General features: G+C 39.7%; 1 protein-coding gene across 1 annotated transcript in view; it reads right to left on the bottom strand.

The window, feature by feature from the left end:
- Positions 1-27,573, bottom strand: part of XRCC5 (X-ray repair cross complementing 5) — a 98,813-nt gene that overhangs the window by 19,346 nt on the left and 51,894 nt on the right. Inside the window, exons 15-16 of the mRNA XM_090283489.1 lie at positions 24,538-24,631; positions 23,026-23,095 (exon numbers count right to left, since the gene is read on the bottom strand). Coding sequence (XP_090139615.1) covers positions 23,026-23,095; positions 24,538-24,631 — 164 coding nt within the window. The remainder of the gene's footprint in view (positions 1-23,025; positions 23,096-24,537; positions 24,632-27,573) is intronic.

Raw genomic sequence — 27,573 nt, 5'->3', positions numbered from 1 at the left:
ACACAGTTGCCATCTTACAGAGAAAAATATTCAAAAGAGACTAAAATAAAGCAAATGCAAGAGCCAATAATCCATTTGCAATAACAAGAGGGGAAAGAAGGAATTCAAAGAAAAGGAAGGAAGTAGGAATGTCAATACCCAGTTTCTATTTAGGAACGAAGTGCGTGTGTATTTGTGGGCATATTCAGATTTAGTTTCCTTATTTACATATTAGGCTGTTCTATGCTTTCCTCCAGAAGGTTCAGGAACACAGGCAGATGAACACAGCCAAACTTCCAAGAGATCTAATGAATATAAAGAACCAGACTTTGCCCTTCTAGAAATAATCAGTTACATGGTCTCTGCGTCTGACCCATGATTCTGAATCCTGTCCCTTTACCTAGACTATTTTGTGGTTCACTAACTATAATGAACCATTTACCACTAGCTAGTAGCTGTTATGGATGATGTTTTAAATATATGATTATGAGAATGGGGTGTGGACAAGAGACTTCCCCCTTCCCAGGTATGGTGGCACTTCATATTCTCCTGCCACTTTTAATACAAGTAAAATGCAGAAAAGGCTAACAAAAATACTCTTCGGCTAGATTATACTTTTGACTCTACCACACATAAAGGAAGTGCTGATCATCGGGCACTTTTCTCTGCTTCTACATCAATTGCGGTGCTAAGGAATGGCCTGTCAGTCTTCATACTGAGTAAATTACACCCCCAATTATAATTCACCAAAATGCTTTCCAGAATTAGTCAAAGGCTCAGTAATACTCATTAGTAGCTAATATAACAAATGGCCATTGAAAGGGTCATCCATCTTAGGGTCCCAAGTCAGGCAATGTCTGTCATTTATATCAGTGAGTCTTCAAAATCAAAATGTTCTGGATTTCACAAATGTCTGTTCTGGATTTTGAGATTTTAAATATAGACATTATATATTAACCCAGCATCTTACGTGTGTACAGACTGTAGACAGACAAAATTAGTCTCAAAACAATGATACTTTAGTGTTATATTAAAATGCTGTCCAGATTCAGAAGGGTTACATAAGAGGAAAATGGCAGTTTTCTTGTTTAATCTGAAATGTATGTTCTCCCCTCTGGAGAAAACATTCAAGACCATTCAAAGGCCCATAAAATGAATCACCTCTCTTCTTGCTGCACAGTCACAGGACTACACACCTGGGACCATGTGCTTGCTGGCCTCTAACTTTACGTTCACTTACCACCTCTGTCCTCTGCCAAGATGTTTCCAACAAAGTGAAAGGAAGTCATTTATCGTGGGTTTCTTTCCTCCATCGGACAGAGCCAAAAATAAAGCAGTAGGTTCACTCATTTGTCACATACTACATAGAAAGGAACGGAAAGCCACTTCAAATGATTTCGCTGAACCGAGGCATCATTCAAAATGTTTCCCAATTTAATTCTTCTCACTATTTCAATGCGTCAAGTGAATTTTGCTTTTTGAAGAGGTGCACATTTTGCAGATATCAGCAGTGAAATCATTTTTAAATGTTAAGAACAGATTTACATCTTTTTAATTACATTGGCATCTTTATTAAACAAAAATGAAAAAAGTTACAATAATACTCAAGCATCTAAAGCAAATAAATATCTTTCTGGTCAGGTCAGCCATTAAGAGAATAAAAAGAAATATTATCTATCAGCAAATAAAACTCTAAGCAAGTAGTCCAATCTGCCACTAATTAAATCTATATGTAAATTACCATCACTGTTTTAAGCCAGAAACTTACAAGAAACATTTGCCTGATAAGAAAATGAGTCTGTTTTAATATAGGCAATTTAAACAGAAAAGGATCACAAACAGGTTTCCTTATGTCTCCTTACTATAGGATATAAATTGGCCATTGTGGGTAGAGGCTGTGTGTACATCAGTCAGGTCCCATAAGAAGAACAGAAATCACTGAATATTTAACTCAGGAAATTAAATGCAGGCAGTTGTTACACAGGTGATGAAAAGCTCAAATGGCAACTGAGAACAGTGCTGCAACCCAGAGATTAGAAAGAGCAAGAAGTCCTCAGCACCCTTGGCAGTGTGGGGAGGGGAGCGGAGGGGAAGGGAATGGAGGGAGAGGGATGTACCCAGGGCTCAAAGGCATTTTCCTATGAGAGCTGAACCACAGGTGACTGAAGATGCTGCCCAACACATTAAGGAAGAAAGTGAAAAAAAAGGAAGAAAGTGAAATACCCTGTCTCCTCCCTCTCTCCTCATTTCCCACCAATCTCCCGCCAGGGCTTTCCATTGCCTTAACCCAGTAGGAAACCAGTAGATGTGGAAGCCTGGGAAATGCAACCTGCTCTGCCCCATCCCTCCCCCACGATCCAACGCACAGGGAGAGGGTGAGGAGTGGATCTGGGAACTGGAGGCACAACATGTTGTTATAAACCCACAGAGGTGGATGCGTCATTTTATGCCTGGCTATTTCCAGGAGATAGAAATTAACAAGGTATTCTTTAAATAATAAGGAAAGATAAAAAGTATAGTATTTTTTCTTTCCAATGACGTAGAATAAAATGAAATTTGACTGAAGTTATTGAAAAGGTTCACAAGCATATTTAAAGTTTTCCCCAGCCATTTAAGTTTTTAAAAGCTGTACTACAAAAACAGAATTATGTGACTTCCGGCCAAGATGGAGGCTTAGACGGACACGCTAGGTCTCCCTCTACAACTATAGAGGAATACAACTACTTCAAAACAAAGGATAACTAGAAATTCCAGAAAATAAAACTACACGGAAGCCCAACATATGAAGTTATAAACCAGCGGTGCCATTTGGGCAGGTAAGAGTTAAAGAGGGCAGTGCTGTTTGCGGGGGGTCGCACCTGGGACAGCGGCGGGGTGGCGAAAAATCCCGGCTGCGGTCAAGCCCCTGGCAGTGCGCGATCCCAGCGCTGGGGAAAGCAGCCACCGCATCGCCTTGAACAGTGAGGCCCAGGGGGGCGGGAGGACGGATCCCAGTCTCCTAGCTGAATAACTGTGTGAATCCATCTTGGACCCCCGCCCCCAAAGAAAGCACCACAGGGCTGCGAAATAGGTCGCGGACAGGCGCCGGTCGCTGAATTGTGACGCGTACACAGGCACTGCCCCTGACAGCCGGCCCAAGAAAACAAAACGCATCTGTCAAAACGAGGCAGACAACTATAGAAATCCCGGTGGCACAGCTCACCAGGCAACAGATAGAGAACCTGACAGATGAACAGATAAGAAACCTGTCAGAGGCTCAGTTCTGGGCCATTGTTATCAGGTGGCTTACAGAATTCACAAAAGAGCAGGAAAAAGATAAGAAAGAAGCGAAAAACATTCATAACGAAAGGAACAAAACCACATACGAGACAGATGATGAGGAAAAAAAATCCAGAGTTCATTTCAACAAACTGGAATATGGAGAAGGAACAAGCAGTCAACCAATGCAGAGAGAGGAAATGGGAAGCAACAATGAGAGGATCAGAAACCTCTGGGACAGCTATAAAAGGCCCAACATAAGAATCATTGGTTTGCCAGAGAGTGAGGAAGATGAACTAGAACTTGAAAAATTGAGTGAAAATATAATAAAGGAGAACTTCCCAGACTTGGGGAAGGGAATAGACTTGCAGGTCCAGGAAGCAAGGAGAGTTCCCAAGAGACTGGACCCAGGGAGAACCACTCCAAGACACATTATAATCAAAATGTCAAAAATTAAAGATAAAGAGAGAATCTTAAAAGCAGCAAGAGAGAAGAAAAGAATTATGTACAAAGGGGTCCCAATTAGACTATCAGCAGACTTCTCAAGGGAAACCCTACAGGCAAGAAGGGACTGGCAAGAAATATTCAAAGTAATGAAAATCCAAAACCTACAACCACGAATACTCTATCCAGCGAAATTGTCATTCAGAATAGAAGGATAGAGAAAGTGTTTCCAGGACAAAATAAAACTGAAAGAGTTCATTAGATCCAAACCACTGTTATATGAGATGTTAAAGGGACTGGTTTAAAAAACAGAAGCTAGGGAGATGAAACAAAGGCAAACTAAATAGGCAACGAGAGTGGAAAAGGAACTGTGGGTACGGGAAGCATATTGGGGGGAGGTCAACAGGGAGGGGGAATGGGGAAAGGGAGGGAGATGATATAGGAATTGGGGATCAAGGTAGGAGGGAATGGAATAGACGGAGAGAGGTTGGGAGGAACTGTATGCACAACTAATGGACATAATCTAAAAGGGGGGGACAACTGGAGGGAGGGGGGCCACCGGGAGGAGGGGAGCAGAGGGAAGGGAAATTGGCACAAATGTAATATTTTAATCAATAAAACACATTAAATCTGAAAAAAAACCCCAAAAAACAGAATTATGTAAAATATATGACTTTCACTTCTATTTGAAACATCTTTAGAACTACAGACATTTTCCCTTCCCTTCAGATTTAACTTGTAAAACACGGCAAAGAGTTGCCACAGATTGTGGGGACAGTGATGATAAACCAGAGGAACTGGAAGAGACTGAACTCTTCCATGGCGTTCATGTCCTTGTGGAAGTCAAATGTAATATTTCTTTGAAAATTTAAGTACAAAAAAAGGGTATCCTAAATATTTTTCCTCTAAATGACAGAATATATGCTGATTTATTTCTTCATTATCCTTTCTGCTTCCACGTCCAAAAGGGTTCGGACCTAAGATACCAGGGAGAATCTGCCCTGAATATTTGTGCTCCTTGGCCTTGTACTCTTGTTTCTCGTTTAGTGGGCTTATTGGGGAAAAAGAAATCATTGGGTGGCAACAAAAGAAACTGAGAATTAAGGAAAAAGTATACGCTTTTTGAACCTAAAAAGGATGTTTAAATGTTGTCTCGTTTTTAAGCCATGGCCTGTGAAGCAGACATGGTTCTCTGTCCTGCTCTCTGCCCCTTCTCTGTCCTTCCTCTTTTTAGAAACTGTTCCGCTAGACTCTGGCCCAGACTTCCTCAGCTAGCAGACAGAAGGTGTCTGCCTCCCTTTTAAAAACAGGAAAAGTCAGTGGATACCACACAGAGCAGAACACTACAACTACAATATTATGCATGCCCAGGGGCACAGGAAATTGAACTAAGGTATATCAGGTGCTGACTGCCTCCACTGTACAGACACAGCCCTGGTTGCTTTAGTATTGTTGTTCTTACCACTAACTAAAAACTCAATTAAAACCTCACCATTTAGACTCTCCAAGTTCAGTCACAGCCCATTTTTTTCATGCCTAACGATTTTCTCATTAACTGCAGTAATTTCTTACAAATTGCACTAATAAAAGTTAAGTCCTGCTGGGTGTTTCCCCCCTTTGTAAATGCAGCCTTTTCATTGAAGTGTTAAATTAAAACCCCAGGCACAAGGCAGAGTAAATGCAAAGTCTTCATTGTCAGGATCCATTCCTGCAGACTATGAAATGTTTTATTTTTGTTTTTATTTGAGCTAACTGTGAGGCCTACTTTCTAGCCACAGGAAAAATGATATTGAAGATCTCTTGGTCTTAGCTTACTCTAGAAAACAGGTGATAGTGCAAGCAATTGAGAAACTAGAAAAATGGCATCCAGTTAGCCCACTGGCTATAAGCTCACTTCATGTAAGAGAACATTACGGCAAGTATTTTTCATTCCGGGTGAATAATATTTCTCACCTTAAATAACCTGGGTATGAGACCGGTCCCAAGTCAGCTGAAAAATTTTGTTTCCTGGTCAGTGGTGGGTTCCATGGCATTCTATGGTCTGTCTGTCTCCCTCCCTTTTCTTTTTAAATTAGTAACATTCACTTTAAGCATTCAAGACCCACTGAACATGCCCACAAAACCTGCAGGTTATCAATATTTACAGGGCAGATAGCAGTTAATGAAAAACCAGAGAAAATCCACTCTAGCGTAACTAATTCTGGCAACCCTGAAAGGAATGCACTTAAGGTACAAAATTGGGACATGATGCCAGGATAAGAAAGAAGCTAAAGGAAGATCTCGTCACGTGAGAAAGTGATTTCCTCGGCTTGTTTATGTAACATACATGGATATGCCATATGCTTGACAGTACGTGGTGGGCGTAGAGGTAGGGAGTAGAGGGCAGAGAAAGAAGGCTTCCACAATTTTCTAAGGCCCTAGAATTCTAAAACTTGACAAAGTTCACAAAAAGATATATAGGAGAATTCAGGGCCTTACCATCTAAACCTGACCGCATTCCAGATGAGCTGTAGGAGGAAGGCAGAATGCGAGATGACAGTGTTCGCACTGTAACAATTTTATTGGACTTGTCTAGCTTCATACCTGGGTGGATGTCATCAAACTAATGTAGGAAGTAAGCAGAAGGAACCAAGTAGCCATAGTAACAGTGCAGCCAAGAAGAAACACTCTGGAACAGGAGACCAGTCTGGCAATGGGATCCAATTAAAAGTTGGTAATTGAATGGAACTGAAATTCATGTGTTAGTTGAGGAGACACAGTGAGTGATCAGTGTCAGGCTCCTCAGCAAGGGGAGCAGCGGGGTGGCCACTGGTTGAATGTACTTTTGCGGATGATGGAGGAGAGGGAGGCGGCACACAATGCTTTATGATGCCTCAGAAATTAAGAGTCATTCTTTGAAGAAAATATCAAGTACCAGAAATTTTACAACGCATTACATGTGGTAAATGTTTCTAAAAATTGACAAATAATGATGCCCAGTATTTATATGATAACTTTCCTTAAGGACCTCTCAGATCCTTCTTTTTTTTTGTTCCTTTATCTTTTCTTGATATTGTGAAGAAAGTTGTATAATACTGTACAGCTCAAAATACAGACATATTTTTTCTCTACTTCTTTGATAGGTCTAAAATTTATGAATTAATCTAAAGAACCTAAGAATTAATTCTGCTATAATTCTAAATTCAAATTGTTATTATTCCCAAGTACTGCTTTTGTTAAAAGCAACAATGGAAACAGAAAAACTTTATGTTAGCCAGACATACTAAGAACATAAAAACAGATGGAGGTTCCTTGATCGCAGACTAGCTGCGGCATCTCTGATAATGACTTACACACCACAATAAAGCCACTACTGTGGTGGGCCAGCAGCAGCATCTTTGACAATGACACACTACAGTAAAGCTACTACTGCACATTAGCATCTATCCCAGGACACGTTAACTCTTAAATCACAAGCATCTCTGTAGAATAGATGAGAAAAAATGAATAGACATTTTTTGTGTGGAAGGAATATTATAAGCAAACACAGAGGCAGGAAAGCCAATGTCACAAGGGTATTATCAGGAATACAGTTTGGTTTGGGTTCAGGGGTCACAAAGGGGACCTGCAGAAGATGTGTCTGGAATGGCAGGATGGGACCAGATTGTGGGATGTCTGGAATGGGGCATTAATTTTGAAGACGTGGGGAATAATTAAGAAGGGCTGAGCCATAATCAAACTGTACTGCTATAAGAAACTAAATATATACCAATATACAGAATGAACTGAATGAGAACAACCTTGAGGATAATTAGTAGAGAATGCTATTAACTGTCAAATGGTGAAGTAATGAAAACCTGAATTAGAATAGTGGTAGTCAGCGTGGAAAAGGACGAGACAGGTCAAAAAATGATCAGAAAATAGAAGAGAATTAGAAACAGGTACAAAGTGGTCAGAAATGATCAACAGTAAGCTGATGAGATGAAACAACAGTAGCAACAAAAATCCCTTATTTCTGGGGAAAGCCCTATCGGCACCCACAGCACCAGGACACCCCATCATTTAGGCTATTGCCTCACTTGGGATCCTTTTCTGAGCCCTCTCCTATCCAGCCTTGCATGGCTTAGGTGACGCCCACCTCCTCCACAAATGTTCCTCAAACTGGTCACCCATCTGCCTCTGTACTCATACTCTGCCTTCAGTCTTACTGTCTTGGATGAACTATCTGTGCACCTAAATTACCCTCTCCCACTCAAGGATTTCATCCCATTTCATCCCTTTATAAAGTATCTCTATGTTGACTTCTCCCAGACCTTTTTTTCCTAAGTCCAGGCCTGGATAACCAACTTAGGATGACCTTTGTTTCTGAGTAAATACCAATTCCTTCCAATTGCTTAGACCAAAAAACTTGCAAGTCATCCCTGACTTGTTTCTTTCTCTCATACCTTGCATTCAAACCATTAGCAAAACCTGCCAATTCTACTTCCAAAACATATCAAGAATCTGACCTCTTCTCACTACTTCCAATACCACCTCTCTCACTTGGGTTATGACAGTAGCCTTCCAACTTACCTGCTTACTTCAACCTTGTCCATTCTCCACACGGCAGCCAGAGCGCCTTTTAAAACATAAATCAATCAGACCACTCTCTACTTAGAACTCTTCAGTGGTGTCCCATTTCACTGAGTAAAAGCAAAAAGTCTAGGAGGCCTTACCTGACATGTGCCCCAGCTTCCTCTCTGACCTCATCTTCTACTACTTTCCTCCAGCCAAACTGGCCTCCTTACAACTCCTTTCTGGACAAAGCCACTCTCCCGTTTCAGAGGAACATGGTGCTCCCTTTGTCTGCCATGCTCTCCCCAGAGATATCCACCAGGCTCTTTCCTCCACTTTCCTCAATTCTGTTCATACGACACCCCAGAACTGAATCTTCCTTGATCCTCTATATAAAACCACAAGCTTACCTTACCCAAGCATTCACTATCCCACCATCCTGTTTTATTTTTTTCTACAGTGCTGTCATGAGTTGAAGAGTGTTCTCCCAAATTCATGTCCTTTCCAGAACCTCAGAATGTGACCTTATTTGAACACAGGATCCTTGGAGATATTGTAGGGGACTGTTCTGTGAGGTTTCGAGAATTGTAGCCCAAGCCACAAGCCAGGCCCCTAGGCCTGTAAGACTCAACTGGAAAACTGGGAAGGTCAGAGGTAGGCATGACTCGAAGGCCGCCCAGAAAATTCCCATGGGAATTAGATTTAAAGAATCCATATTATGCTTTAAAGCTTGTTCTGCTTTTCTTATCTCTTAGTTAACTATAAACAGTGCATAGAAAAAATGTATGAAGCCTTGCACCTGATGTTAGTATGGTGCCAGAATGTTTAACAGACTGGTCACTGTGTTCTTTACATTAATATCTGTAATCAGTAACTGTCAACTGTAACCCAAGCGTCTGAAGCTAATTAATGATTCATGAGTCTTGACTTTGTATCTCCTGAATCCTCTCCTCAATAAAAGGGACTAGGATGGGATGTTCAGGGCTCCTTACCACTATTTGCCACCTCTCCTCCTCCCAGACAAAAGACAGTGTCCGGGTAATTTTGTTCTCTTTCATCCGTCATCCTGAAACCTCTGCTGGACAAGGAGTCTCCATCGAGCCGGGGTATTGGAGGCAGCCCACCTCAGATGTAATCAAATTAAGATGAGATTGTAATTTCCTTATAGGAGGTAAATTTGAACACAGACACACAGAGAGAACTCCATGTAAAGACGGAGGTAGAGATTGGAGTGATACATTTACAAGCCAAGGACCACCAAGGATTGCCAGCTGTCACCAAAAGCTAAGAGACGGGCATGGAATAGATTCTCCCTTAACTCCTCATTTGGAACCAACCCTTCTAACACCTTGATTTTGGAATTCTAGCTTCCAGAACTGTGAGAAAATAAACTTCTGTTGTTTTAAGCTAGCCAGTTAGTGGTACTTTGTTACAGCAACCCTAGGAAATTAACACAAGTGCTTATCACCATTTATATATATATGTTATTGTTTACTGCCTTTGTCTTAGCACAATGGCTACCACCAAGTAAGATGCTACCCATTTGCTGAATGGATCTAGGCTTCACTGATTTATTCCTCTAAAAGCCTACAGAATGAAGATGTCTTTTTGTGTTCCTTCAATTAAAACCCATACACTGCCTATTCAGTATAGGTTATCACTAAGGGAAATGGCCAGTCTAGAATTTTTTTTATCACCACCCTTCACCTTAATTTTACAGATAAAAACGGTTAAAATAAAGTTCTGAGAAATAGAAATACACAGACAAAAAGTAACAGGCTGTGTAAGAGCTGTGTGCAGGTATGTGTGAATGAGCTCATTTCCAACCCTGTCATGACTGTACATATGCAGGCACTTGGTTGTTGCTTACCAAGTATGACTTAGTCCTATACCATTTTATTATAAGCTTCTTTTTCTCCTCTTAGATAAACTGCTTAATCCCACTGGAAATGGGGGGGGGGTTTTGCAAAATGTACTACCTATGGCTATAACTCCAATTTTCCATACCCCAAAACAATTAACCATCTTGACTAAAATATAGAGCATCAACAGGGATCAGCATGGTTATTCCTGTGAAGAAACAGTAAGAAGGCAAGGTAAAGAATGCAGGTGTCAGGAGGGTCTGGAAGAGAGGACAATGAAGGAGACATTCCTTTTTAACTTTATGTACAGCTATATAACTATTTGGTTTTTTCCAATGAGCATGTATTTATTTTTTAGTGAGGAAAAGCCCAGGAGCAATTAAATCATCTTGAGTCATATAGGAAGCTATCATATAGGTAGACGATAATGGTTGTTCTATTTCTAGTGAGTCCTAAATGGAAAGACATTTTTCATGGGTTGGTATTTACTAATGGTGAAGCTCAAAATACTTCTAGTTCATTGATTTTTTTACTTCTCTTTCTGTTTTATTCTTTCTGAACCATTTACTTTTTTCTATTTATTATTCATATACTGAAAAGGTGGTATTAAAAAGGACCTTAGAAATTATTTAATTTCACCCCCTGTTCTCATGAAAGTCTACCAATTTGAACCAGATTTGCTGTAGGCAAATTTTATTTTTGGTTTGCAGATTCAACCCTTCCTATAATTAAATACATTTAAAATTCCAATATATGAGTCTGTTGGCTGCATTAGAGTCCATCTAAGAAGTAATCAGGAAAGGGAACAGTTATGTGATAATCCAACCTTAATTATTCCATATATAATCTCAGTGTATTAGATAAATAATGAATCAATCAAAATAAACCTTGAGAAACGGCACCAAAAAAGAAACAAATGAAAGGACGGGATCATGAATTTATAAGTTTTCCATATTTATAAACACTGACCTAAGGCTTGATATACAAAAACATATATTGTCAACAATAAAATAAGATAAAATACCTATTGTCACTACAATGTAAATTGGCTTTCATTATTGACAAGTAACCATCTTTGTGCTCTAATAAGTTCTTGAAAGCTACACAATTTTTCCTGTACTGAGTAAGCTTGTCATTTATGAATGTATCCCATGAAGCAGATGATTCTGAAACACAAACATAATTTTGTAATACATGTATCTGTTTTTTTTGTATTCCCATACCTGACAACCTTTATTTAAAGTACACTTTATTACCTGAACTGACAATGTTTTCTTTATTGCTACTCTGTAAAAATTCACCTGAGTCTCTAGATTTTTGTTTCGCTAGGTAAGGCAAAAATTGTAAAGGTCTCACTAGCCCAAAGAATCTCAAGATGAATAATTTTCAATACTCAAAACATCATGGAGCTCTGGCTGCTGTGGCTCAGAGGACTGAGCACCAGCCTGCGAACCAAACGGTTGCCGGTTCCATTCCCAGTCAGGTCACATGCCTGAGTTGCAGGCCAGGTCCCCAGTAGTAGGCACACAAGAGGCAACCACACACTGATCTATCTTTCCCTCTCTTTCTCCCTCCCTTCCCTCTCTCTAAAAATAAACAAATAAAATATTTAAAAAACAAAACAACACATCATGGAGAACAACTAGTCAGAAAATCAACACAGATATAGATTTGAAAAACTATCATCCCAACTGGCCTGACATTTATAGAACCTTCGACTGAACAATAGCAGAATACACATTCTTTTAAAGGGCATATGGAACACTTGTCAGAAAAGACTATATGCTGGCCCTGGCTGCTGTGGCTCAGTGGATTGAGTGTCGGCTTGCGAACCAAGTATCGCTGGTTCAATTCCCAGTCAGGCCACATGACTAGGTTGCACGTCAGGTCCCCAGTTGGGGGCATGTGAGAGGCAACCACACAGTGATGTTTCTCTCCCTCTCTTTCTCCTTTCCCTTCTTTCTAAAAATAAATAAATAAATAAATAAATAATTGAAAAAATGATTAAAAAACAAAAAAAGACTATATGCTAAGCCATAAAATAAGTCTCAATAAATTTAGAAGGGCTAAAGCCATTCAAAATGTTTTCCAATAACAACAGAGTTAAATTTAAATCAATAACAGAAAGAAATTTGGAAATCTTCCATATTTGGATATTAAACAACACGCTTCTAAATAATCCAAGTGTCAAAAAAGTAACCACAAAAGAAATCAGAAAGTATTTGAATTCAATGAAAATGAAAATACAATGTACCACAATGTCACAATTTATGATGTGCAGCTAAAGAACTGGCTAGAGGGAAATGTGTAGCTTTAAACGACTATATTAGAAAAGAAATGAGGTTTCAAATCAATAATCTAAGTTTCTATCTTAAGAAATTAGAAGGAGCCCAAATTAAATCTAAAGCAAGCAGAAGGATGGGAATAATAAAGACCAGATTAGAAAGCAATAAAATAGAAAAAGAATGATAATGGAGAAAAATCAATAAAACTAAAAGTTAGTTAGGATCGTCTATAAAAGATGAAATTCATTGTGAAAATTAATAAAGGAAATCTCAACTAAAATCAGAGTCAGGAAGGCCTGTAGAGGGAGCTCTCATAGCCTCCCATTCCCCGTCAATTACAGACTTCAACAGGAAGAGACTGCCTTGTATTCCCAAACAGGAAGTACAGTAGTCCCTCTCTATATCGAGGTTCACTTATTGCAGCCTCACTGTATCGCGGGATTTTTAAAAATATTATATTTAATTATTTATCGCGGGTTTTTCGCTGTATCACAGAATTTTGTGGTACTGTATACATATGTTGTTAAAGTTACATAGGTTTAAGAGTGTAGAATATGTTTAAGAACATAAGTAGTGTTTATAAAAGTGTGGAAAAGGATAATAAGGGAGTGGGAAAGGTTAATAAGGGACTGGAAATGGTTTATTAGTGTGTGGGAAGGGTTTATAAAGCCTTAAAATATATATAAATACTAAAATAAAAGTAAGGTTCCTATTTCACGGATTTTCACCTATCGTGGGGTGAGGGTGGGGGGGGTGCTTCTAGAACGTAATACCCGTGATGAGGGAAGACTATATGCTACTCTACTACTCCGGCAGGAGAAAAGAACTTCCTTTGGCCCAGCAAAAGCCCAGCCAATGAAACACTATAGCTCAACATATGAAAAACCATTGTCACCTGAATGCTTACCTTCCTCCAATGGACTTTTTTCCCTCTTGCCAATGACTTCCTTGTCCCACACTCCTTTCTATAAAAGCCTTCTATCTTGTATAACCCCCTAGAGTATTTATCTGCTTGCTAGATGAGATGCTGCCTGATTCATGAGTTGGTTAATAAAGCCAATTAGATCTTCAAATTTAGTCAGTTAAATTTTGCTTATTAACATCATAAACCTTCACTTTGGCCAATTGAAAAGCTAAGATACAAATGATCAAAATCAGAAATAAAAGAGAGCACATCACTATCAGCTCACAGAACCTAAAAGGGAAAAATATGAATATTATGGAAACAAATTAGACAAATGAAACTGACAAATCTCATAAAGACACAAATTACTACAACTGAGTCAAGCAGAAATAGAAAGTTTGACTAAATCTCTAATAAGTAAAGTAACTGAATTAGTATTAAAAAGCTTCCCACAAAAAACCATGCCTAGTATGATAGAAGTAACAGTACATGATTTCCCAGTCTAGGTCAAAAAGTGCCATGTACTTCTGCCTTGCTTTCTTAAGATGCTCACTACTGGAACCTGGCTACCATGCTACGAGGAGGCCTAAGCAGGCCCATGACTCTCCAAATTTCATGAGAGACACATCCTAGAGATGTGAAATAATGTGAGTTAGTATGCCAACAAGTATTTGAGTACCTATATGCGAAGTGCTGGAATATAGTGATGAACAAAACAGAACTTCGGCCCTGGTAAAGCTTACAGCTTAAGGGAAAAAACAAACTAATGATAGTTATTTAAATTTCTACAAGTATGCTAAGTTCCATAAAGAAAACTAGATTATCAGATAACAAACAGTAAGGTCTCCATTAGCAAAACATCTAAGAGTAAAGCTTTTACAAAGTTCGCCATACTTAGCAGGAGAAGAATGGATGTTTATCCCTTAGGGCAGAGTGATGTTGCCCCCCGTTGTAGATCTCTTAGAAGACCCATGGCTTCAAGGATCTACATTTATCTCAGAGGAATGTTAAAACTGAGTAAGAAGAGAGCATCTGGAACCGAGAGGGGCCCAGGCACAAAGTCCTTCAGCAGAGTATTCTTACCTCAAAATAACGGAAGCCCCGTTCTCATGACAAAGCCTGTCTAATAAGTCTAGGTTCCTATAGGACAAAACCCCTTAGTGATCCATAGCCTAGGTATTAACAATTCTTACCCTATAAGAATGCCCTAAATAACCTAACCTTAGGAGTAAAGAAAATATTTCAAAGCTCGGACAGGATGTCCCTCTCTAAAGGAATTAATGGCTGTGCTTAGTGTCACTTTGGTATTAAGAGTGCAAGGTATGAGTCACAGCATTTGCCTTGAGTAACTGCAACAAATGTTAAATCCAGAACAGGTTTCTAAGCTTGAGCCAGGAACTGGTAAGAAGATGCAAATAGGAAACATGAGAGTCACCAAGGCTGTGTGTATTTTCTTTGACAACGACTGTTCGTGGAATAAGCAGTGAGATTCACCTTCAAGTTCTCCCAGGGCTGTGATGCAGAGAAATGGGCTGTTTCATCGTGTTTTCATGTGTAGTGGCTGCATCTGGACGTATAAGTTCTGTATGGCACTTGTTTCCCCATTTGGGCTAGACTGGTGTAAACGTGAATGACTTAGGAGTCAGGGCGCTGTCACATCCACAGAACCTCAGAGAGACTTTGTCCGGCTGTTCTTAACCTGGTTGTGATTTCAAACACCTGGAGACTTTTCTTAATGTAGAGGTCATGGTCCTAGGGACAGATACTGCTCAGAGGCATGGGGAGGACAAGGCCACTTTGCATTGGGAGATAAAATGTGTTTTAGAGGAATGTATTAGAAAAATGAAAAGTTTACCATTAAAAAAGCCTGTTGGAACTGATGAGAAAGTCTGCACAAACGACTGGACATTCATGTCCCTCTGACTTGGAATTCGCATCCGCGTAACTTGGAATGCAAAACACCATGACTAGGCAACTCATCGCCATGACTCAGCAGTTTCACAAAATCATGAGTCAGCATTTTCACAAAACCAGGACTCACTCAGAATTTCTCAACATCATTACTCAGCATTCATGAACCCATTCATCTCTTAAACTAAGGCTGCCAATGTGTCAGAAATCAGCTGACACAGCCAAGAAATATTGAAAGTGATAAACCCAAAGGGGGATGTGAGTGCCTTCAGCCAAAAGATGTAAACACAAATAATCACAGAAATAGTCACTTTCAGTTAATTCCTGGTAGACAGCTGCTTGGCTGCTGGGTGACATATCATAACAGCATACAGACTCTAAATTTAGGGTGACTCCTCAGCCCATTCGGTGAAACCAAATGGCATTTCAGTGATGCTGGAATCTTTAAGTGATGGTTTGTCCCTCACTTCCACTCAAAGAGGGCTCTGGAGGTGGTTACAATTTTATCCTTTATACTAAGAAGAGCAGGTGAAAGAATTTAGAACCCCAAAGTGGATGAGACGATGGCCGGCCACCTGGTTCCAATGATTAAGCCAAACTCAGCAGAACACACACTGCTCCTCCATGCTGCATTGTGATTCTTAGACATGAGGCTCATTTAAAGAGTGAGGCATTCTCATTACTTCTATTCAACATTGTACTGGATATTCCTGCCAGTACAATCGGGAAAACAAAATAAAGGCAAATAGGATAGAAAGAAAGAAGCAAACTGCTTTTATTTTCAGACAATATGATCCTATATGTAGAAGAGTCTAAGGAGAATGTAAAAGCATCTAGAACTAAAAAAACAAGTTTAATAAGGATGCAAGATATAAGATCAATATACAAAAATCAGTATTTCTATATACTATAAACAAATAACCCCAAAAATAACTTCAAAAAAATTCCACTCACAACAGCATTAAAAAGAATAAAAGAGTTGGCAAAAATTTAACAAAAGAAGTGTAGGACTTGTACAATAGAAAGTAGAAAACACTATGGAGAGAAAGTAAATAAGATCTAAATAAATGGAAAAATATTCCATGTTCATTAACTAGAAAATTGAAGAAGGGAGTAAAGAAGGGAAAGAGTCTAGTCAAGGAACCAGCATGAATGACCCATGGAAATGGACAACAGGGTGGGGATTGACTGTGGGAGAATGGGTGGGTGGGAGGAGGGGGAGCAATAGGGGAAAAAGTGGGACAATTGTAATAGAAAAACAATAAATTGATTAACACCTGGCATCACCAGGTTTTGGTGAGAGTTCTCTTCCTGGCTTACTGTCACCTTCTTACTGCCTTCTCAGATGGCAGAGAGAAAACAGAGAAGAGGAAGGGAAGAGAGAGCACTGACCTTGGCATCTCTTTTCATAAGGACACTAATTCCATCATGAGGGCTACACTCTCATGACTTCGTCTAAACCCAATGACCTCCCAAAGACTCCATCTCCAAACACAATCACATTAGGAGTTAGGGTCTTAACATGTATAAACTTGAGGGGTGGGGAATTCAGTCTACACAAGGTTCTTTAATCATAACTATTAACTAAAGATTTCTCTCCAATTGTCCACAAGAAACTATAAAAAAAGTAATACAATAAAATAAAAAGTAAATAGCTAACTTATGTCCTGTGTTCAAAGACATCTATGCTGATGCCATTCTCAAGCTGTGCTGAAACTGTGTGCTATATCTGAACCAAACTCCCCTTTTCTGGCCAAAGAAACAAGTGTACCAGTTTTTAAAGTTTTATGTAGACACGAATACCAGACAGGCCTAACCATATCAAATTATACTTGCCACTTCTTTCTATGTCAGCATATTTTTTGCCTCGGGCTTGCAATATAAAAGGGAAGGACCAAAACACTTTTATTGTATTTAAGTGGGACTTCAAGCTGTTTCAGCTGATTAGTGACTATTTTAACAAAAGCCAAACATCCATCCCGAAACATCTTAATTGGTCAAGAGCTTCTGTTGTTTGCCACAGCAGCCACTTTAAGTTGCTGATTAAAGCAGTTTGCACATCAGCACAATCTGAAATCAGTTTCCTTTTCCAACCAGCTGGGCTTAAGAAGCAATCTTGAAGACAGCCCAATTCCAGGAGAACCAGGGCCATGCCCTGGATGACAGTGATCTACCACGTACGGAAGAACTGTAGAATTTATAGGAGGCAGAGAGAAAGAACCAGGAGCAAGAGAAATTGCCAGGAGTAAGTACTTCAAGGGCCCTCTGTCTCACAAATCACTCTCATTAGCACTCAATGCAAGGGTGAACTCCAGCAGCAAGCTGGTTAACATGCGCTTCCTCTGAGGCACCCATTATTACGTCTGCGTTGCCAGCAGAGCCCGCTGTGAGCACCTGCCTTGTTGCACTACTGGCATGGGTCAGCGGGGCAAGCCGACCGGTCGCTATGTCAAAGCGGGCTGGAACAGATTCTGTGCTTTTCCAGTTGTTCAGACGCTGGGAAAGCATTCACATGAGTTCCACATTCAGCCAGAGGGGAAAATATCCTTTCCATGTTTAACATAAAAAGAGAAAAAATAAGGCAAGCAACTTTACCACCTGGGATGAGAAAACAAACCACTGTTATATATTACATATAGACTTCCTCTATGCTCTCAAGAGAAATCTCAGCGTTCACTGGGAACATAACAGCAGCAAATAGGCTTTTATTTTTACACTACCAGTTGGCTTTCTTTCTTAACAGATAGCCAGGCTACATTTTCATACCCTGTAATTAGACATATTCTGATTCACAGATTGACAGGCACTTCACAGGATTTTGGAAGCTGAATAAGAATGGAGAGAGGCATTTTAGATAGAGCTGCTGAAAACTGAACTGAAAACACTTTAAAGTGGTTATGTATAATGGTCTTCGGTTTCTATGTCATGTCTTTTTTAATTTTATTTTTGTCTTCATTTCAGTGATTTCATTTTAATTATTTGGTCGATGAGTTTTATTATATTAAAATGTAAACTTTAGGGTAGTGTTGTGTCATCTAGTGAAAAGGATGCAACCATGAAGAAGCTGAAGCCACAAGAGGCCAAGAGCTGGCTCTCTGGAATCTGATCCAGTGTTTCCCACACATTTGCAATAACCTGTGCAAAGTCATCTTAACTAGGTACTCCGGGACTTAGTCCACCCACACATCAGATGTGACAAGACACGAAGGGTCACTGATACATAATCACCACATCAAATAATAACACCCCCTTTTTATAAGGTACCCTTTATAATTTCAAATACACTAATTTTTGTTTTTGAATGAGACTACTTATCATTGATAAATGAGACATAAAATAAGCCTGGATCATCAAGTTCTGGGGTTTAACAATTTAAAAGTCAGTCAAGGAACCCAGTGACGAACAAGTAAGATGTTTAATAAAAAATATAAAGCTCAGACTAAACCTCTAGAATTGGTAATCATGTCCGCATATTTTTTCTCATGGCTAGATGCATCACTGTTATTTTGGGAAAGGACTAAGAAAGTATGTCAAACTGTTAAAAGTTTTATAGAGGTAAAGATGTTTAAAATTTTAGTTACTATTTGTATTTGTATCCTTCAAGATGTTCAAGGTATCTGACAGAAGTTTTTAAAAAATATACCATCTCTGTGCAAAACAACAGATAAAGGCCGTATTTTACTATCTCATTTTTATGTGGAAAAGCTATGATAAGTTACATAATTAATACCCAAGATTAGATAAATCAGGGCCCTTTAAGAAAAGGAAAACACAAGGGAAATTTCTCTTAGATTCCAACTCTTGAGAAAGCACAATTTAGGGCTTGATTCAATGGCAAAAAATCATAGATATATGTAAGGAAACTTCTGTGCAAATGAGATACCATACAAAAAAACAGAACTGAATGATATAATTTTATTACTAATTATACCACATTCTACCTAGTGTTGGAAGGTCTTCAGAAGTAAATTTTAAGAAATGCCCTTTAAAATTGAAAGAGTGTTGTTTGATGAATAAAAATAAGATTAAGTTGGAGAACAAAGGCAAAAAGACTTGAGGATGAGATGTGATCTAAACACTGAGATAAAAGATATTAGAAAAAATGATGTGCTTTAGTAGCCACAGAATAAAGTAATAGTAATCTAATCAAATAGATATGTGCACTTTACTGCTCACTTGTTATGCAAATCTAACATTAAATATCAGACTCCAAATAGGAGTCTATACCATTTCTACTTAGGATATTTTCTTGACAGGTTTGCTTTTTTAAACCAATCATATTCCTGAATTCAATTTGGTAGAATGGAACTCCACCACCCTGTCACTACTCAGATGCCTAATTAATTTAGAACCTACAATCTAAGTGGCAAAACAGGTTTATGGAAGAATCCTCTCATAGTATAAAAAGTTACATTCCATCCTTTCATTTGTCTCCAAATATCCATCTTTTCTGGCTTTTGAGGTCTTCAGAGGACCTGTTTCTGATGTGCCAGGTATATTTAAGCTACTTTACATAATATCTCATACTCTGTGGAAACCTATAATTCCAGACACATTCTTACCACATAGCAATCATTTGGAGGACTGAAGTAATGTGGCGATTCTTTTTCCAATTGGCTGTCCATCTTTTGATCACTTTAGCACCCTCCTTAAGTAAAAGCAGGGAAGAGACAAAGAACCTGAAATCTCCTAAGAAGCCCTGCTAAGCAGCTGGTGGAGAAGGTGTTCCTAGTAAGTGGATAACCCCGAGGAGTCTGAGAACTCTACGGACTCAGGTTCTTCCAGTAACCTACAACTACAGGTAACAGATGCGCTTATAAATGCTGGGTGAGGGAAACAACTCCACTTTCACAATTATTCTATATACATCTGTGGTCAAGAATTTTTCTATTGTAAAACTGTAGTGATAGAATGGCGGGATGCATGGGAAAGGAGGAGAGGCCAGAAAAAGAAGGGCACTTGAGAATCACAGACAGCTTACAGAAGCATCAGCAGCTAGAAAGTACACGTTCCTGGGTTTCAGTGTTATCTCCTTTATGCCAATAAGCTTAGGACAAAAGTATATATATATATCCCTCACACCAAAACCAGAAGATAAGAAAATGTATAGCTAGTTGCCTACTGAAGACTACTGATGTCAGGAGGAGAGGATCACAATACTCTCAGCACGACTTTGCTATTATTAGGCCAGAGAGAAAGAATTACACCCACATTTTATTTTATAGCAACAGGTAAAAGGGCCAAGTTCTAACTGAGGGTAAAACAATCTTACTATTTATTATTGATCATGCTTTCAGCAAATGAATTTTAAAAATAGATATAATGGAGAAAAGAGAACAGCTTGTCCCTCCCTTGCCCTAGACAGATAACTCCAGAAAGGATAATGATCAATATGAGGTGGGCACCTTAAAGACTGGAGGAGTACTTTGGGCTTACCGTGGAAGTGGGTCTTGGCTTAGTAAAGACATGCCCCAGCAGAAGAACAAAGGTGGGAAAAGTAATGAGAAAACAACATTTTTGAAGCTTTAAGAAAGCTAGGAAAGGCTTTAGAACCACAAAGAACTAGTTAACAGGCAGGAAATCCCATTTTCCTATAGCTCTGCAAAAAGTCTGCTTTGTGAGGTCACTGGAGAGCTCTGAGTGACCAAGTCCTAGACAGAGTACAGAGGGACATTCCCCATCACAATGCTAGCAACACACCAGGAGTCAATCACATTCAACATAAAAGCACAGTCTATGCATCAAAAGTCCTATCTATAGATCCAGGTTTTAAATTCATGACCTTATAATATGTAAACAAAACAATATGTAGGAAAAGAGGCCATTAGGATTCAGAGAAGCAATAAGGCTACGCAGAACAATCCAGTATTTTAAGAGAAATGGATTGGAGTCACTGTGTGACTTTGGGGGTAGTTCATCTCTTCCAGCTTTATAGTTTTTCCAGCGGGAAAGGGGGGGTAATAGTACCTATTTGTAACCTACATGCCATCCAGGGGTCACTGCCCTTGTTACTTTCACACATCTACTTCAGATGCCCAGTTGCAAGGCCTAGGGGAAACATGTTTACCTCAGATGTGAAAACTGAGGAATTTCCCACCTCCCGATCCCTTCAGACTCTGGCCTTCTGTGCTCTGAGGTGCTTTCTCTGCTCTGCCTGAACTTCATTCAAGACCCAAAACTCTCCCTCTTCACCAGAGCACTCAAACCAAGCATCCTGGTATTGCTGACACTGATATTTGCAGTCATGGGCTGGGGGCATATTACAGAACGCTGTGCCCTTAGATTCATTCACTTCCTCTCCCTCTTACCTTTTATACCTTTTTCTCCTTGCCCTTTCTTCTCCTAAGCTCCAGTTTTCCTGCTTCTATGGTGCTAGAAGCTTCCCTCTCCTCTGAACCCCAGCACTGACCAACAACCAAGCCTAGACGGAGACTCTATTTCTACCCCAAGCACTTACCAATGTATTTTCCCAATTAGAAAAATTGAAGAATTTTCAGAAAATTCTGGCACCAGCTGTTAAAGCTCTAACATTTTCTCTGCCTGGGCATGTGACTCTGTGGGATTGCTATGTGGGGTAGGTAACTGAGACAAAAAATATAACGAAGTGCTAGAACAGTGACTTGAACACAGTGGACGCTAGCAGATATGTTTATAACGGTGATGATGCTGGATTCAGACCCTGAAGAGACCATACCTACACCAACCAGGGAGACCAATCACTTCCAAAGGGAGGACCCTTGACTTGGGCCAAAGTAACTGACAACATATAATCAAAAGCTAAGAAGGCCATAATCTTTCTTCAAAAACACAAAATCTTCTCCAATCTCAAAACACAAAACATACATAATCCACCTAAAAGAATGCACATTACCATGGTGACAGAGCTGGTCTTCCTCTGGAAATTCTCAGTTTGGCCTTTGGTCTTGCTGCCAACAAGGCCTGGCCTGGTAAATGATACACTCTTCCTCTCTCAGGCTGAGCTGGTTATGACTACCTTTAGCAACAGCACAGCATGTCCAGGAATCTTGCTAGGATTCTCAAACTCAAAGTAGTAAGGTAACCTAGACCTACACCTGGCACTACAGATGATTAAACTAAAATGGAGTAGTGGTCTAGGCATTTAGGAGTCATTTCTCCCCCTAAAATGCCAAAAAGTTACAAGAGAAAGTTCTGTGCACACATTAACATAAATACTCACACGGAAGGCCTGACCCTGGGCAACAAGAACAAATACTGTTGTACACACAAAACTCAGGATTACATGTGCCAGCTGCCACTCTTTAAGGGGTAAATGAGCAGGAATCTGAACACAATCAAGTGTACGAATGTCAGTCGAAGACCCTCTGTCCATTCCTGGAAGCTGTTCTAATATTAGCCCAAGTCCAAATGAAATTCTAAGTTCTATCTGGTAAGAAAAATGTGAGAATGTAGTCAATTTCAGAAGGATCAAATCAAGGGGCAGCAGCAAGATCTTTCTGGTCTGTGAAGGGCTTAAACCCTTAGGCTTAGAATAAGAATTATGTGTCTCAGAAAACAGGAAGCTATCACACAAAAATGTTTTATTCCAAGCTCACTCACAGTAACCCAGGGAACTTCACTGAAGTGGAACTAAAAGCTCCAAGGTCTGGCTCATGGTTTTCTTCAGAAATTAGTCCTTTGTTTGGGCAGACCTGTGCTGAGTTCACCCTCACGTGCTCATAATGTCTCAGTGAGCTCACTAATAAGGAACAACACGAAGATCCACAAGAAAACTGCTATAAATGGCATTAAAACAAACAAATCTTTTTAATCAAGATTTTAAATCCATTCACCTAATTAAATACCTTCCCTTAAATGCAGTACCACTCACCTTCCTCAAAGCTGGCATTCTTCTGCCTCACCAGAACACGGAAGTTTTCAGCAGGATTGACACTTCCAACCTGGAATACACCCACAGACATTAAACCTGCAGATCATTTCTCTTTAGGGCCGCACCCCAGGCAAGACAAGGTGGCTTATGTAGCAAGTGTCCTCTTATCAAATAAAATCAAAGACAAAGTGAAGGCCTTTTGTATTCATTTTCATTTCCAGGGTTCTGTTAAAAGCTAGCAGATATATTAACAGCTGCTGTCTGTACTTTCACTTACCTCCCTTTATGCAAGCTGACTTCTTTCCAGAGGGGTCAGCAGCATTACTACCTAGCCACCAGCCAGCCCTGCTTGAAGGCTTTATGTGACAGATTGCTTGAGCTTCCTGACATGCAACCAATTAGGAAGGGGAGGATGCTGCAGTGTGGGGTCAGTGCCAAATATATCTGTCCTACTAGATGACATGAGAAATAACAGCCTGGTGCTTGATTCTCACTGAACTGCCCTTTTTGGGTGGACTACTACTGACCCTTTGGCATTGAAGTTTTGGTGGAATATGTAAACATGCCCAAATGAAGATGTCCCCCAACAGTAAAAGCAGATCATGTTTTCAGGTTTACTGCAGTGCTAGTTTCAAAGATGAAAATCTCTGCCACACTCTATGGCGCTCTCTGATCATACTTATGTCTTTAACCTTCCAGTCCCTACCTAACTAGGGCCTAAGTATCATTTAGCTCACAGGGGAGAAGACCATGGGGTTCTATTATGGCTGGTAAACCTGGGCATAAAATGTACTCAGGTTCCCAGTCTGCTCTGGTATAGCAGTCCGAAGAGCTCACAGAACAAATAAAGTCATAATTTCTTTTTCCTTTCACTATAAAACACTGAAATAAAACCCAAATGATTTTTCAGACATTCAGTTTTTCTGAGAGCATTTCTTTTTGAGGTGGGAAAAGGCATGCCCTAGGGCTAACTTCTTCCTAGTGTATTTGGCTAGTAAGGGACAAATTTTAAGATCCATTGATTCAAAATGATGCCACTTAAAACAAGGCAACATGTTCAAGTTCCAAAAGCCTTCCCATTAAATAAAGAAGATCTCGAGTGTCAAAGGAGATTTGGTTTGGGGAAACCCTAAACTTGTGAACCCTGTCCGGAAGTGGTACATGAGAAAGAAGAGCTACACTAAGATTTTACATACCTGGAGAATAAGACTCACGTATCCTATCACTTTGACTAAACAGAAAGCTGCAAAATGAAGCCAACAACAACAAAATCTCTACGAAAAGCACTACCACTGAAATGTTCCATGTTCTGTGTATCAGAGGGTGCTCTGCATTCTGTATATCATAAAGATAATTCCACAGGCAATTGACTGAGAGTAATTACTTAAAGGGAGAAGTACGGGATGTGCCTGCAGGGTTTAAGGCTTGAGAGGACTAACAAACACTGCTGCAGTCTCCCCCAGCTGCCACCTTCCTGCACCGGGTACGGCATGCTGGACAGGTGCTGCTTACCTTGGTGACGCTGCCTTCGGCCAGTCTGGAGAGACTAAAGTGGGCTTCCCCTTCCTCAGTCTTGAATTTTTTAGAGTTGGTTCCCTCTTCATGGCTGGAAAAGAAATAAATGGCTTTCCCCCCACCCCCTTAAAACAGAACAAACAATACAAAACCCAGAACTGCTGATGTGACAAATATAGCTTTAGTTTTCAAGTGTCAAAAATAAACAGCCGCCCTTAGACCCCCTTCACAGGACCTGCTTCCCCTATCCGGTCTCAGGGCTCCTGCTGACCTGGAGCAACCCCGGCTGTTTTCCAGCCGCACAGAGATCACAAGTACCTGTCCCATCACAAAGGCCTCTCAAAGGATGACACTGCAAGCACAGGTCATGGAAACTGAACATTTCAATTAGAAACCCGTTACCCTTCAGATACTACTGCTGCTTTCAGTTTCAGAATTGATAGCTGTTGGCTTTCCATGTACATAGAAGACTGTTGTGTCTAATGACCCATCTTCTCCATCATGTATGTGAGACATCTGAAGCTTCCACTTACAGCTTCAAACTTACTAGGCAATCCTTGATTAAACAGGCAAGAGCTTGCTCTTAGAGAAGTCAAAGTATAAAAAATCACTTAAAGAAAACCTTTTTATTTGTTCCCTTATAAACCTAATTCTATTTGGGGCAATATGCTAACAAAGTCCAGTAGCATCCGTGTGATAAGGGAAAGATGCCTTCAAAGCAAGCGTATCAAACATCTTGCTTCAGGTTAACATTCTGGCTTTAACAGTCCGTCTTGAAGTCACAAGAAGGTCAAGTTAATTGCAAAAGGAGAAGAAAATCAAATCCAAAGACTCTGTCCATAATCTCCCTTAAGCTACTGAACAGAGAGATGAAGACTTTTCTCCCAGACAAATAATCAATCTGGGGCAAAAGCAGCTGTCAAGAAATGGCTGAATGAAAAGGAAAATTACTAAGATCTAGTATTTCTAAATGTGATTTGTTTTTGTTCAAAAGCTCAACCTTCAGACAATGAAGCATGAAGAAGAGGTTATCCTAAAAATAAAGCAAAGAATAATAAAGCATAAACTGGCTCATTCAATGATATTTCAGTAATGAATCTCCTCTTACAGCCAGATGAAGGACTAAAGTAATCACGGAGCCTTACAAAAACATGAATTAAAAGTTCTATTATCTGACATCTTTCCCATTCATCACTTGCCTTTTTACCCTTGAAAAGCAAAGAAAAGTAGACAACAGAAGGATGGGGACCAGGAAACATTAAAAGAATAAGTCATCCTGAGCTCTTTCCTTCAAATAGAATAAAAAATAAGCATACAAAGCCTTGATGGCAAAAATGGAGGGAAAATGCATAAACCCGAGGAAGCATGAAATTCTATCAGAATCTGAGTCCATTAAAAACAAACAAACAAACAAACAAAAACCTGCAGCCCTTTTGGTTAAACTTTGCCAGTTGTTCACATGAAACAGATAACATGGTACTGATGAAGATTTGGAGGCAAAAGAGCTGGATTCTAGTCTCAGTTTTGCCACTCCCTAGCCCTGGAATCTTACGCCTTCTTTAAAATATTCATTTTGTTATTAATTTTAATTTATCTAGAGTTTAGAGTCTAGGAAGCTACTATTCTCTCTGATCTTCAGTTTGCTCCTCAGGAAGGCACTAGGATAAAAAATACCATGAGTCTATCAACTATATACCCATTCTCTTCCAAAATTACAAATCAACTTATATTGTGGTATTAAGAACCATTAAACCTGCAAAGCACTATGCTAAGTCCTGTGAAAATACAAGGTTGAATGCCATAGAGAATTTCTTAAACATTCCAAGATTCTAGGGAAAGAAGGATAAGATAATGTATATACCAATTTTCTAGAACTGGACAGGTAAAGATAGGCCCAGGAATAAGCAGAAAGTAGTGAAAATTTAATATGATTAATAGTCTCAAGATTAAGCCATTTAACAGGATTATTAGGAATTCTACATCTATTAAACTCATACTGTCTGTTTGAAGTGGGAAAGAGCTATGACTCTCATTCCTGAATTATCTGTGAAGGAGTTGAGCCCTGGAAATTATCCATGCAAGATCACAAGAGACATACAAATGTTAAGAGCTGTGGCATGTGGACGTCAGGACCACAGGTAATTTGTTGTTCTTTCTCCTTTTCCTTCATAAATATGTATAAACTTTGTAATTCACTTATTTAGCCAAACATTTACCTAATACTATGTGTCAGCCACTAAGCTAGGCTCTAGACTCTAAATATACAAAAATTAAGGTGCGATTAACACCTTTAAGAACTTCAGCGAAATAAAAAAGATAAATAGATATAAGCAGGCAGTTACCATAACACTGAGGTCAGCAGCACACCCCTGGGAGAGGGTGGCAGGTGGCTGCACTGGGCTGGGGCACGAGGTGCATGCTGGGTAGTGAGGGCTGAGGACACAGAGATCTAAATTACAGACACGGAAACTGTGAGGAAAGAAGCTGATTCTCTAAGTAGCCAGATATGTTTAAAGCATGGTTAGTATGGGGGTTTTAGATAGAGAAACTCTCATAAAGGTAAAATGACTTAACCAAAATCAGATAAATTTCAAAGCTGGAATGAAAACTAGTGATTCCCAGCTCAGGTCTTTTTGTCTTGGCCTCTGGCACTTACCGAACAGACATTTGCTCACTCCCCAGTCTTTGTCCCTCAGCCCTACACTGGAAACACCCTGGATATAGAAACGCTAAATATACACAAAAATATAACTGTTAGCAATTTTTCCCCCTCTTTAGAGAGGCCACCTTTAAAGCTGATCAGTGCCTTATCATAAAAATTATGGGTTTTAAGAACATTGTAAAGGGACTGATTCCTTCTTCTTAAATACAGAAAGTACTCAATCAATATTTATTAAATGCATCATTTCTGCAGTTCTTAAAGGCTCAGGTTTCTAAAGGAAGGGCAGAGAGCGGGAGTGTGAGCAGTTGTGTGCGAGTGAGATAATTCACAGGCCCCAGGCAGACAACTGGGCTCTGCCAGACCAGGATGGG

Source organism: Furipterus horrens, unplaced genomic scaffold, assembly GCF_987537825.1.
Source record: "Furipterus horrens unplaced genomic scaffold, mFurHor1.1.pri manual_scaffold_1, whole genome shotgun sequence".
Taxonomy (NCBI): Eukaryota; Metazoa; Chordata; class Mammalia; order Chiroptera; family Furipteridae; genus Furipterus; species Furipterus horrens.
The sequence above is the reverse complement of the archived record's forward strand: the minus strand, read 5'-3'. Positions and strand labels throughout refer to the sequence as shown.